The sequence below is a fragment of the Osmerus eperlanus genome, chromosome 14 (assembly GCF_963692335.1).
Source record: "Osmerus eperlanus chromosome 14, fOsmEpe2.1, whole genome shotgun sequence".
Lineage (NCBI taxonomy): Eukaryota > Metazoa > Chordata > Actinopteri > Osmeriformes > Osmeridae > Osmerus > Osmerus eperlanus.
In genome coordinates, this window is record NC_085031.1 from 8,486,873 (window position 1) to 8,498,956 (window position 12,084).

Below are 12,084 nucleotides of genomic sequence, written 5' to 3' on the forward strand. Positions count from 1 at the left end.
TGATCAGAAAAGACTTAATAAAAACAAAATGTTCATGATAGAGCAGACAAGAACAAAGTATTAATATTTAATGAACAAGTATAGTTGAAGGTAATTCAGTTAAATCAAAGCTCTGTAATATGAGAGAGATGTCTGAATGGCCTCATACAGGGGGCAGCCTCCCAGAATGATCGCCTGGAGGAGAGACAAGGTCATTGATCTGCCTCTCTACCACTCAGGATACATGGAGGTACAAACCACATGAGCCCAGGTAAATACAGATCTGTCTCCAATGCTCTGTAGAATAATAAACAGCACACCAGCTGGTTCTTTACCATATCCTGAAAACTCATTTTTATTGGACCATTGGTTGTCTGTCACAAGGATGAACATCATCACAGTCATATCACATGGTTATTTGTTTTAAATGCAGGACGAGATACAAGTAGAGGACTGGATACATTTTCTGTGCAAAAGTCAGGCAAGGAGGAACAAAGCTGAGGACTGTTTTAGTTTGCTCTCGCAACACTGTTCATCTGCCAGTTACATGTTCTGGGTACAAGCTAAGATTCTTACAGACCCACAGTGCCTGACTTATGTCATAACCGTTGGGGTGCTTCTGCCAGCTGCATTTCATTAATGGAAAGTTTGCTTTCTGTATGCCCCTTTAAAATCTCGAAAAATGCCTCCTTTCCGGAGCATTCTGGAACACGGCCCTGTTCTTGAAATAAGGGAGTAGAAACAAAGACTCTCAGGCTGCTGAGATGCACTGGGTCAGTTATTAATAACCTGCTGGAGAGTTTGACAACAACAACAAAAACTCACTAAGAGAAACAATTTAAAAAAGTATGGAACAAATAAATACACCCCTCTCCATTGACGCACAACTGAAGACTACAAAACAAAGAATTTATGATGGATTAAAACATACTGGAGTGTAATGATGACAAGGACTGACAGATGGTGGCTTCTGTTTAATGTCCAATAACCTCACACAGACAACACCCTGGCCATTTAACCAGTTTTGTTTCCCTTCTTTACTTTACAATAGTTCTTGCTGGTAGTCGTACATACAGTGTTTTATCTTTCACGTGTGTGGGTTGACTTCTGAGACAAAAGATATGGTTAAAGGTTTCGGAGGCAGTAGACCACAAGGACTCATCAGAGTCATGTTCAACAAAACACAAAAAAGAATCTTTGGTGGTTCTGGACCTTTCCAGCGCCTCAGTCTGTTCCACTGGTTCATCGTGAAATGAACACTGAACTGTTTCTTGAGGGGACATGACAACATTGCATCCTTTCGAAGACGAGCAAATACCATGCAGCATTCAAACATTCATCCATTACAACCAACAGGAGCATAGTGAGGACCAAGAAAGGCTGCTCTAATTGGATGACATGATTGGACATTACAATCCAGTTCCAAAGGATCCAATGCTGGAATTCTCATTCACATCAATTAACATTTCTCTCTCTTTACTTCTCTTCTCCTTTCTCTACTTGTCTAGCTTCCAGAAAACAAAAAATAGAAAACCTGGAGTGGTGTGTGTGTTTATATGTGCGTCTGTAAACAAGTTTTTTTTAATTTTCTTCCATGTAACTTGCAGAATTGTCATCACTAACACCAGAAGCTCGTTAATTAAGGCATCGGCACAAACTGAAAGAGAGAAACTATGTACACAGTCAAGTGCTACTCGCATCGCCTAGTGGTCCGCAGGAGAGAGGGGGGTACATGAGACAGGATCATGAGGTTGGTAATGGGGGATGGAGGATCAGACTTCTGAAGGTAGAGCTTTTACGAGGGGGTAAGAAGGGGGGGGCGGGGGGGGGGGGGGGAGGAGGAGGTCAAGGCTTGTTTGCCTCCCCGCACTGGCTGAAGCAGTATCGGACCGGCGGGCCAGGGAGGTCCTCGTCTCCGTCCGTGTCGGGGGCGAAGGACACGGTCAGGTCCACGTAGCGGCGCTCCGCCGCGGGCTTGATCAGCTTCTGCATCCTGCGGGGAGACACACAGGCCACGCCCATTCAGAACGATCCAGGAGAAAGGAAGACGAGAGTTTGTTCACAGTGATTCCACAGTGAGAGACTGTGGGGAGGGGAACACCGTTTCAGAGGAGAATCAATCATTGGGAAGGAATGATGCTGTCTAGTCTCGCTCTGGATAAAAGCTTCTGCTAAATGACTAAATGTAGTCTCACAGAGAGACCAACACCGATTCCTGGAATCACAGTTAGGTTAACAGGAAGAAAAAAAAAGTGAATCAGCTATTTGTGACTGAATGGAGCTTACGGGAGTTTGAGAGTGATTCAGGGAGTTTGAGAGACTGAAGGAAGCTTACGTGAGTTTGAGCCTCTTGTTGTGTCCAGGCATCACAGGTACATACAGCATCTTCACGCCATGGACAACCATGGTGGGCTCCAAGCCATATTTCTCCTGACATCACACACACACCATGCTCCATCAGCATTAGCCATCATTAACATAAAAACATCAACACTATGCTGGTGTGTGTGTTCATACCTTCACGGCATGAATAAAGTCAGAGAGGGTGAAGTCTTCATGTCCACACACCATCCAGCGGTCCCAGATGGAGAAGGAGATGTCCTCCCTGAGAGAGAACACCAGCAGGGGTCAAAACAGGGCAAGGTGTCTTCATGTGTGTGTGTGTGTGTGTGTGTGTGAGAGTGAGTGAGTGAGAGTGTATGTGCATGAGTGTCTACCTGATCTGAGTCCTCTTGACAGGGGCAGCCTCAGTGAAGACCACCACAGGTATGGCCAGGTTAAAGAAGCAGTTTTTGAACGACTCAAACCTGTATCCTCCAACCACCTTAATGAGCTCTAGAGCCACCTGTAAACACCCACTGTTAGGACTCTGTTACTGTGATACAGACCCTGTTAGGATCCTGCTACTGGGATATACACACACTGTTAGAACCCTGTTACTGTGATACACACACACTGTTATGACTCAATGAGTTTCATACACATGTTCTCTGAGGCAACTCAAACTCGTCAACCTGTTAGCTGTTTCCTTCCATCAGAGCCAACAAACATGTGCCGGTCTCTGCACTTTGAATCCAACTCTGAGAAATCCGGTGTTTAGTTCTCACCAGCCCGGCGACGGCTGCCGTTGCCGTAGCAATGGCGGGGATGATCTTGCCGGCGATGCGCTTGGTCTTGAGGCGGTCGGCGGCCTCGATGGCGTACATCCTGGCACGCAGGCCGGACGCCGCCGCCACGAAGTCCATGTGCCCGTTACTGTCGTCATCCTTCTCAAACAGCAGGGGGGTCATCTGTAACCTCTCTGCACACACACACACACATCAAGGTGTGTTTGGAAGCAGCAAGTATGTGTGTGTACCTGGTGTGACTTAGTAGCAGCAGGAGTGGTGTGTGTGTGTAACTGGTGGTGTTTACCAGGAGTGTGTACTTGGTGTGTGTGTGTGTGTGTACCTGGTGTGACGTTGTCAGCAGCGATGACCTCCTCCAGCTGAGCGATGGCCACCCTCTCCTCCTCGCTGCTAAGAGACAGCTTCAGCTGATCTGGCTTCTTAGCAGTCTCGTCTGTCTCAATGCGCTGGACACAACACCACACAAGAAGATTCAGCACCAACCAATAAGAAAACAGCACATTCAGGATGAACCTATAAGAATACAGAACGTTCAGTACCAACCACTAAGAATATGGCACATCAACAATTCATCAACCAACTGCAGGATAACCTGTAAAACAACGATCAAAATACATCCCTCCCTCCCTCCCTCCGTCACTACCTTCTCTGCAGGTCTGTATTCTGGAATCTTGATGTGGGATAGGATCCTGGCCACAGCCTCCTGGGAGAGATCCTTCAGACACACACATCTGTATCACTCCTTATTCTACATGGTGCATGTCTGTATGTATGTAAAATGTGTGCCAATGAGAGACAGGGTCAGCGAGCATTAGTGTGTGCGAGAGTGAATGTACGAGCGAACGCGTGTGTGTTCACCTTTTCCAAGTAGGAGATGTTGTAGATCCCGGCAAAGAGTCGAGCGCCGCTGACGACAAAACTGTAGTGCCTGATGGGAAAGAAAGTGAAACTGGATGAGGGGAAGAGGACTTTGGCCTTCTCCCCCTCAACGACTGGGAACAGGAGGCTCGACTCACAATGGGTCGTTGAAGTCAAACTGGATGGGCGACGGGGGTCTCTTAGGGGACTGCCAGAACAAACCTGAGGGGGAGGGACCACAGTCAGTCATCACGTGAACCTGATACACGCCAAGTGTGTGTGTGAGAGAGAGAGGGACTTACTGCCATCCTTTAACCGTGTGTCCAGAGGGAAGGAGTGCAGCAGTTGTAGCGCCTTCAATGGCACACATGCGTAAAACACGTGGGGGGGGGGGGGGAAACCATGAAATCCACAACTCAAAGTAAGAAGCCACTGCCACTTGAACAGGCGTGTGTGAGTGGGTCTGAAGTGGTGGTATCGTTAGCCTACCTTTCTCTTGAAGTACTTGTCAAACTTGAGGCGGGCCAGAGTGACGCAGTGCTCCCATTGGCTGGGACGTCTGCTTAGCAGCTTGATCACTTGGAATGCCCCCTCCATGCTCTCTCTGGCCTGCATCCTCTACACACACACACACACATCAGAACAGGCATACATCAGCACATGGCAGGACACACCCATACAGTGACACCCACACACACACACGTCATCTACAGACTATGCTATTCTAGATGGTTGTACGGTGGTGATTGTATGAATGATGTGTCTGAATCCTAAGTACCTGTATCACTGCCTCTGGTGAACAGTGAGTCTGCCAGAAAACATTATAGATGGAGGGCTTGTGGGCAAACGTACTCTCAAACTAGAGAGAGAGAGAGCGAGAGAGACAAAGAGATTAAAAGATGACTAAATTCCGGGCCATTTTACCACAAGTATTGACAGATAACATTCTAGAAGCACAAGTGAAGAGAGCTCACCTTGTCTCTGGCCCACTGGATGGTGTGTTCTATGACAGCAGGGAAAGACTTGAGAGTGCAGAACGGGATCTCCTCTTCAGGAGGGTCCCTCTGTCCAGACAAATAAAAGATTGTCTGTTTAAAAACAAAGCTAGCAGATATGCATTGGAAAGAAAAACAATTATTAAAAGGCGAAACAAAAACTGTAACAGAAGCAGGCAGTTACATGGCTGTTGTAGGACTCGGTCAGGTTTGGCACAATGATCTCTGTGTGGCCTTTGGTTCCCATGGTCCCAGAGTCCAGGAGAGGTTTCTGATTGGATACGCTGCGGCTGTGGGCGGACCAGAAATGTCTGCATTGTATGACCTAGACACACACCTCCATAGCAATCCTCCCAGTGTGAAGCAGTACACAGAGGAAGGAGTTTTCCTTCTGAGAGAACGTTCTGCTGTCAGGCCCCCCTCCCCCTCACCTGTCGACGTATCGGCGGGCCTCCACGTTGTCGAGGGCCGTGACGACCAGGTGGAGGCGGGAGAAGAAGGCATCGTTGTACATGTTCTCGCTGGCGGGGCACACCTTGTTGAGGTGGGCGTCGATTTGCAGCTCAGGGTTGATGTCCTGAGTGGCGGCCGCTGCCATGGTGCTCTTAGGTTTCTGGGGGTGAGGGAAGGGGGGAGGGAGTGAGGGAAAGGGGGAGGGAGGGAGTGATCATGAGGTTGCCACCTCTTTATGTTGACAATGATGCGTAGGTCACCTGTATGTGGCGTCAGCTCACCTGTATGTGGCGTCAGCTCACCTGTATGTGGCGTCAGCTCACCTGTATGTGGCGTCAGCTCACCTGTATGTGGCGTCAGCTCACCTGTATGTGGCGTGGTCTGAAGAGGAACTGTCTGTTCAGGTTAGACTTCTCGATCAGGTCGGGGTCTGTGATGCACACCTGGAGAGATCCCAGCACACACACACACACTGTTCATCCTTCCATTGGATCATTCTTCTCTCCATCTTCCTGCTCATCCCTCTCTCCACCTATCCGCTCATCCATACATCCCTCCCCCTCCCTTCTCCATCCATCCAACAGAGACCTACCTCTCCGCAACTCTTGGTCAATCCAACCCCCAGCAGGGCAAAGTTCTTCAGCATCTCACAGCCGATCGCTCCACAACCCACCTGGGGGGACAGAAAGACCAAACCATGAACTCCTGCTCTGTGTCTGGGAGGTGAAAAAAGAGACCCTGGCCTCCATGTCAAACATACGTGTCTGTGAGGAGAAGGCAGACGGGACTCACCATGAAGACTCTCAGCTTGTGGAGCTCCAGGGACATGGACTGTCCTATGCAGGCGCGCAGGCCGTCGTAGCGGTCCCCCCTGCGGGGCACGCACACTCCATCATCAGCCTTGGAGTCAGATGTGTGCATGTGTATATGTAAGTGTTTGTGCCTATGCGTGGGTGTGTGTGTGTGTTACCTGGGAGAAAACTCCTCAGCAGATAAATGCTGCAGCTGCCTCACTACCTCTATGGCATCTAGATAGAACTGTGGACAAGAATGACAACAGACAGATCACAGAGAGATCACAGAGAGAGAGATCACAGAGAGAGAGATCACAGAGAGAGAGAGATCACAGAGAGAGAGAGAGATCACAGAGAGAGAGCGATCACAGAGAGAGAGAGATCACAGAGAGAGAGAGCGATCACAGAGAGAGAGCGATCACAGAGAGAGAGAGATCACAGAGAGAGAGAGAGATCACAGAGAGAGAGAGATCACAGAGAGAGAGAGATCACAGAGAGATCACAGAGAGAGAGAGATCACAGAGAGAGAGAGATCAGAGAGAGAGAGAGATCACAGAGAGATCACAGAGAGAGAGAGATCAGAGAGAGAGAGATCACAGAGAGATCACAGAGAGAGAGATCACAGAGAGAGAGAGATCACAGAGAGAGAGAGATCACAGAGAGAGAGAGAGAGATCACAGAAAGAGATCACAGGGAGGAAGGAGCAGAGAGAGGGAAAGAGAAGGACACAATAAACAGACAGAATTCCAACTGTACGATCAGACGTGGATTGACGGCATGTCCTGTTCTAGGGGTGTTCTTGGTGTTTCCTGGGAGGTGTTTCCGGTACCCACCCACTGCTGCAGGGGGGCGAACTTCCCCGTGAGGGCTTTGAGAACCTCCTGACTGGCCAGGCCTCCAGCTGCCGCGGCCAGAGGGGGGAGAGCGCCCCTGGCCGTCCTAGAGAGGCAGCGCACCAGCTCAGCATTGACTGGGGCCTGGAGATGGGAGAGGTGGAAGGTGGTGGTGAAGGGGAGAGGGGAGAGAGAGGGGAAGAAGATGGATGAGAAAGGTGGGGAGGCAGGGTGGGGACGGAGAGGAAAAGGAAATTCTAGACATTTGAAGGTCGGATTTGCTCATGTACTCACTGTCTGTGTGTGTGTGTGTATGTGTGTGTGTGTGTGTGAGCGTGTGGAAACGCCTGGCTGACTCACTTTGTTTCGGAGCGTATTGTTGACTTCCTCTGTGAGCTTCACCAAAACCTCAGCATCCTGTAAGCACCTGAACACAAACAGCAGGAACACACATAGAACGGCCTCACGTCAGTGAACTAACCCGCTCTATTAAAAGCTATACATTATTATGTGTCAGTGCTGTTCTCTCTAGAGTATGAAGCTGGGTTACCCGATGCTGGGAAGTCGACCATGCTGCTCCTGGAAGTTGTCCAAAGCCAACATGGCGGCGTGGATCTGCAGTGGAGCCTAAGGGACAGATTCAGAATAAAGTAAATAGGAAACTGTCAGACCCCGCTCACTGTGACAGGAAGTTGAACTGAGGAATTCTGATCTCTCACTTCTGGTTTGCTGAAATCTGGGGTCAGAACCTGGGGTTCGCAAAGCTGTCTCTCCATCGTCTCCTGAAGATGGACACACACACACACACAGAAAAGGGAAGCATAGCTCCTCAATATACAGTCTTAGGCAGCAAGTGTGATTTAAAACACTGTAGGTCATGAAGAGATAGATGATGTTCTGTGTTTCTGTGTGTGTGTGTGTGTGTGTATGTGTGAGAGCGAGTGTGTCCACGTGTATAACACTTACAAATCTGTATGTTCTAGGCGTCTTCTCCAAGAGGAAGAATCCACCATGGGTGTATTGCTGCATGTGAGACGTGTCTCCTACGGCAAAACTGTGAGGGGAAAGGACTGGACCACACACACACACGCACACCATTGACATACCGGTAACACCAGGTCTCCCAGCATGCACAACCTGCCCTCTCCAGAGGTTTCAGAACGTGGCGGCCCGCCTGGTCTACAATGTACCCAGACGCTCCCATGTTACCCCGCTCCTCATCTCCCTCCACTGGCTACCCATCACGGCCCGCATCAGATTCAAGACCCTGGTACTGACCTTCCGAGCAGTGAACGGGACTGCACCCGCACTACATCAAGTCTCTCCTCCAGCCTTACACCCCCACCCGCCACCTACGGTCTTCTTCAGACAACCGTCTGGTGGTCCCACTGCTCAAGAGCGCCCGGTCCCAACACAAGCTCTTCTCCTGTCTGGCCCCCCAGTGGTGGAACCAACTCCCCACATCCATCAGAGACACTGACTGTCTCCCCACCTTCAAGAAAAGGCTCAAGACGCACTTGTTCCGGGAGTACAACGGTACTTAGGAATGGTTTGCTGGACCCCATGTTAGTTTCCTCAAGGAACGCAATGACTCTTGCTTAGAACCTTGCTGCTCTTGTTGGTTAGTGATAACTGATTTAAATTGTTGAAATATTTTTTACTGTTGCTTGCTTTTCTACAGGTACACTTGCACTTATAGCGATTCATGTTGTTTAATTGTAACTTGTTTAACTACATGCTCTTGTGGTTCTTCCCTTTGGCACTTATTTTGGTTGTTCACAATATGTGCTTCATGTTTTGGCTACCTGGGATGTTTTTGGGGCTATCTTGTTGTTATCGGTGACCTATGCACTTTGTAAAGCTCTCTCTTGGAAGTCGCTTTGGATAAAAGCGTCTGCTAAATGAATAAATGTAAATGTAAACACGTGGCAGGTGTGTATTTGGCATGCTGCAGTACCTGTGACCTGGCGTGAGCGGCTGTTAAGCTCCTCCATGCCGTTGACCTCCCTGAACAGAACGCTCTGGCCCGTCTGGAGCCCGTGGGTCCGGCTGTCCATACAGGTCACCACCCCCGGGTTGTCCTGGGGTCAGAGGTCAAACGGGACGGGTCAGAACACACACGCACACACACTCCCCTAAAACAGACACATACTTCCAAACACAGGAAGTGCTACCTGAGTGATGTTTTGGATGAATATCTCCTTAGGTTCCTCCCCCGTGGGATCCGACACCTCAAACTCCTCGCCAAAGTCGCAGAAAACCCGAACGCAGATCCCGTACGTGCCGCAGCCAATGAACTGCGAGGAAAAGCCGCAATGTCAGCGTGCATCAGTAACAAAGGGCTAATGCTAGAAAGGATACTGGATACAAAGACATTTACAGGTCTGAGAGGTCAATTTGATCCTTTGGCAACATACATCATACGTTGGTCACATAACTCACCCTAATCGGGGGCTGCTGGGAGTGGCAGAACAGGTCGACCTTTTTCTGCAAGGTCAGTCTGGCCTCTGTTAGAATCACACACTGGAACCCAGAACACAACCGGAGCGCGTTAGCCTCGACACATGGGGCAGGTCAGAGGTGACAGTGGAACCCCCCAGTGACGGTGCCCGTCTCTGTCTCACCTGGTACCTCTTGAGGAAGTTGAGGTCCGTGGCGTCGTCCAGGGGGCAGGAGGATGTCTCCACGTGAACGTAGGGGTTCAGTTCTGCCACCCTGGGGTGCACTGCCTCCACCCTGATGGGGGTGCGAGACAGGCCGAGAGAGAGGGAGAGAGATCAGGGGGGAGAGAGAGGTGAGGAGAAGAGGGGGGAAGAGAGACAGGGGGGAAGAGAGAGTAAAAGAGTGAATAAGTAGGAGACACAGTAACAGGTACTGTAGAGACATAATAAAGAGTGATGTCTCCTACCTTCTCCTCTGGTTTACCACATCATCTTGGTGGATGAAGAAGTTGGAGCCGAGGTCCCAGGTCTCACACTGCCTGGTGTCATGGAGGGTCACAGCCTATGGATGAGGAACACACACTCTTTGTTAGTCTTCAGATATGTTACAAATGAGAAGAATAGGTTCCCAGTGACTTAACACTCACCTTCACACCTGCCAGGACTATGTTCTTAGCTGTGAAACAACAACCATTAACAGTAAGACACTTCTGCCACGCAACCATTGGGACTTTATCTTTTGCCATGCCATGCACATGATGTCATATCATGACAACATGCAGCACCTACCTATCTCCACTCCCAGACCTCCCAGTCCACTGATGAATACTGAGGACTGGGCCATCTGCTGCATGGCACTGTCCCCCAGCACATAGCGCTGACGGCTGGATGGACGGAGAGAGAGAGAGAGAGAGAGAGAGAGAGAGAGAGAGAGAGAGAGAGAGAGAGAGAGAGAGAGAGAGAGGAGGGAAAAAGCAGAAAAGATATAAGAAAGGGATAGATGGTGAAAAAGGGTGAAGGTAAGAAGGAGTAAAAAGGAAAGACGGACAACAGATAGAAGAGACAGGGGTGATCAGTTGGCTTGTTGGTTAGCTTTCACAGTGGGCTGACTACTATCCAGTACCTCCAGGTAACTAATGCCAGTAGGCTATGTACTGAGGAGACTAACCTGTAGAGTGAGTCATCGATCTCCATAGAGTCTGCAGCCATGATGGGAAGGGAGGAGGGGGGAAACTGACAGGTCCAACAAACTAGAGAGAAGAAGAGAGAGAATAGAGAGGTAAATAAATATGACATGAGGAACATTAGTTAGGCTAATATGATATCAAGGAATAGTAGAGTTAAGCACAAGCTGAACCAGAAACCAGGGAATAGTAGGCTTACAGTTTAACCAGCAGAAAGCGACGTATTACTCGTTAGGATGTCTATCTTGGCAGAGGCATTGAAGGTTGGTACGTTAGTGCACAACACCGGTTTAGGTTGTTTTAGCTAATAGGGTTAGCAGCAACGTTATATCCCCTGCCTGAGACGTATCAGCAAGTTACTTGTGTTACCGTTAGTATTTTTTTTCTGGCTTGTAAGACTAAAAAGCTACGCTGACTGATTATTGTATTTCTAAACTAGTAAATATGATGTTCATAAGAGTAGGCGTATGTTGTTACTATGTAGCTAATAATATAGACACATTGATAGCGAACTATATATTCACTAATTCACCAAGTAATCCAGGCAATTTTTGGGTGGAAACAAAGAGTGTCTTGCTAAAAATATATCAGCTATGATCAGTTAGCTCCTAACGCTAAGTCAACTTATACTGCTTACTCATTGGCCTGTGCTAGTGCTAGCTAGAAGAATAGCAACTAGCTAGCTAAGCTAGCTAGCTATAACGTAACTGGTAATATTGTTTGACTGGAGCCGGGTTTGTGCCGTGCATAACATAATAGCCCCCCCAAGATCTAAAGGCAATGACAATTCTAGAAGAAGTGCCATGGTTGGGCAGGTGTGTGTGAATCATGTCATTTATCCGAAATGTAAAATTCACCACTGTGTGTAAGCAAAAACAATGATAAAACAATTTCGGTTACCTGTCACTGTCAGTGTACGCGAAGTGTAGTGAATGAATGGCTAGCGCTTCCGGGTTACCATGGTCACGTCACTATATTCTAACGAGACTATTTTAGACGAAGTAGCCTACAAATGCATGGAAACCACAACGATATTAATTTAAAAGCAGTGTCATATCGCAACAGTTAATTTTAACAGTTTTATTTTAGGTATATAAAATGCACTTACATGAGCAGTATTGGACAACAAGAACAAGTTGCCTTACTGAATTATTTTCAATAAGAAACCCGTCCCTAGGCCTAAAAAAAACATGGATATAATAAATAGGCTAGGCTACAATATCCAAGGTCCAACTTGTTTAAACAGACAAAGTTCGTCTACCCAGTAAACTATTTACCGAACAATTTACCATTTAGGCATACTCGGCCAAGGGGTGTTTGTCTAGCCTTGTGCATCCAATTAATTAAATAAACATGACTAAATCAAATAATTTGACATGTGTGTGCATGATATGTGCATGATATGTGTTTGAATTGAAT

The 12,084-nt window shown here is 48.2% G+C and overlaps 1 protein-coding gene across 3 annotated transcripts; it reads right to left on the minus strand.

The window, feature by feature from the left end:
• Positions 1-303: 303 nt before the first annotated feature.
• Positions 304-11,904, minus strand: uba6 (ubiquitin like modifier activating enzyme 6). 3 transcript variants are annotated; one of them, XM_062478010.1, is made up of 33 exons: positions 11,774-11,904; positions 10,650-10,731; positions 10,271-10,365; positions 10,129-10,157; positions 9,949-10,043; positions 9,665-9,776; positions 9,483-9,563; positions 9,215-9,337; positions 8,998-9,121; positions 8,007-8,110; positions 7,760-7,822; positions 7,591-7,667; positions 7,401-7,467; positions 7,041-7,184; positions 6,384-6,451; positions 6,206-6,284; positions 6,006-6,086; positions 5,779-5,856; positions 5,392-5,573; positions 5,145-5,250; positions 4,940-5,029; positions 4,744-4,824; positions 4,455-4,583; positions 4,268-4,319; positions 4,124-4,187; positions 3,966-4,035; positions 3,751-3,822; positions 3,430-3,553; positions 3,087-3,280; positions 2,697-2,824; positions 2,497-2,584; positions 2,315-2,409; positions 304-1,972 (listed from the first exon to the last, which is right to left on the minus strand). In XM_062478010.1, the coding sequence occupies exons 2-33, from the start codon at positions 10,688-10,690 to the stop codon at positions 1,825-1,827; spliced, it is 3,084 nt and encodes a 1,027-aa protein (XP_062333994.1). In that variant the 5' UTR covers positions 10,691-10,731; positions 11,774-11,904; the 3' UTR covers positions 304-1,824. The 3 variants fall into 3 exon arrangements, with proteins under 3 accessions (XP_062333994.1, XP_062333993.1, XP_062333995.1); XM_062478009.1 differs by lacking the exon at positions 11,774-11,904 and adding an exon at positions 11,566-11,628; XM_062478011.1 differs by lacking the exon at positions 11,774-11,904 and adding an exon at positions 10,865-10,885.
• Between the last annotated feature and the right edge of the window lie 180 nt (positions 11,905-12,084).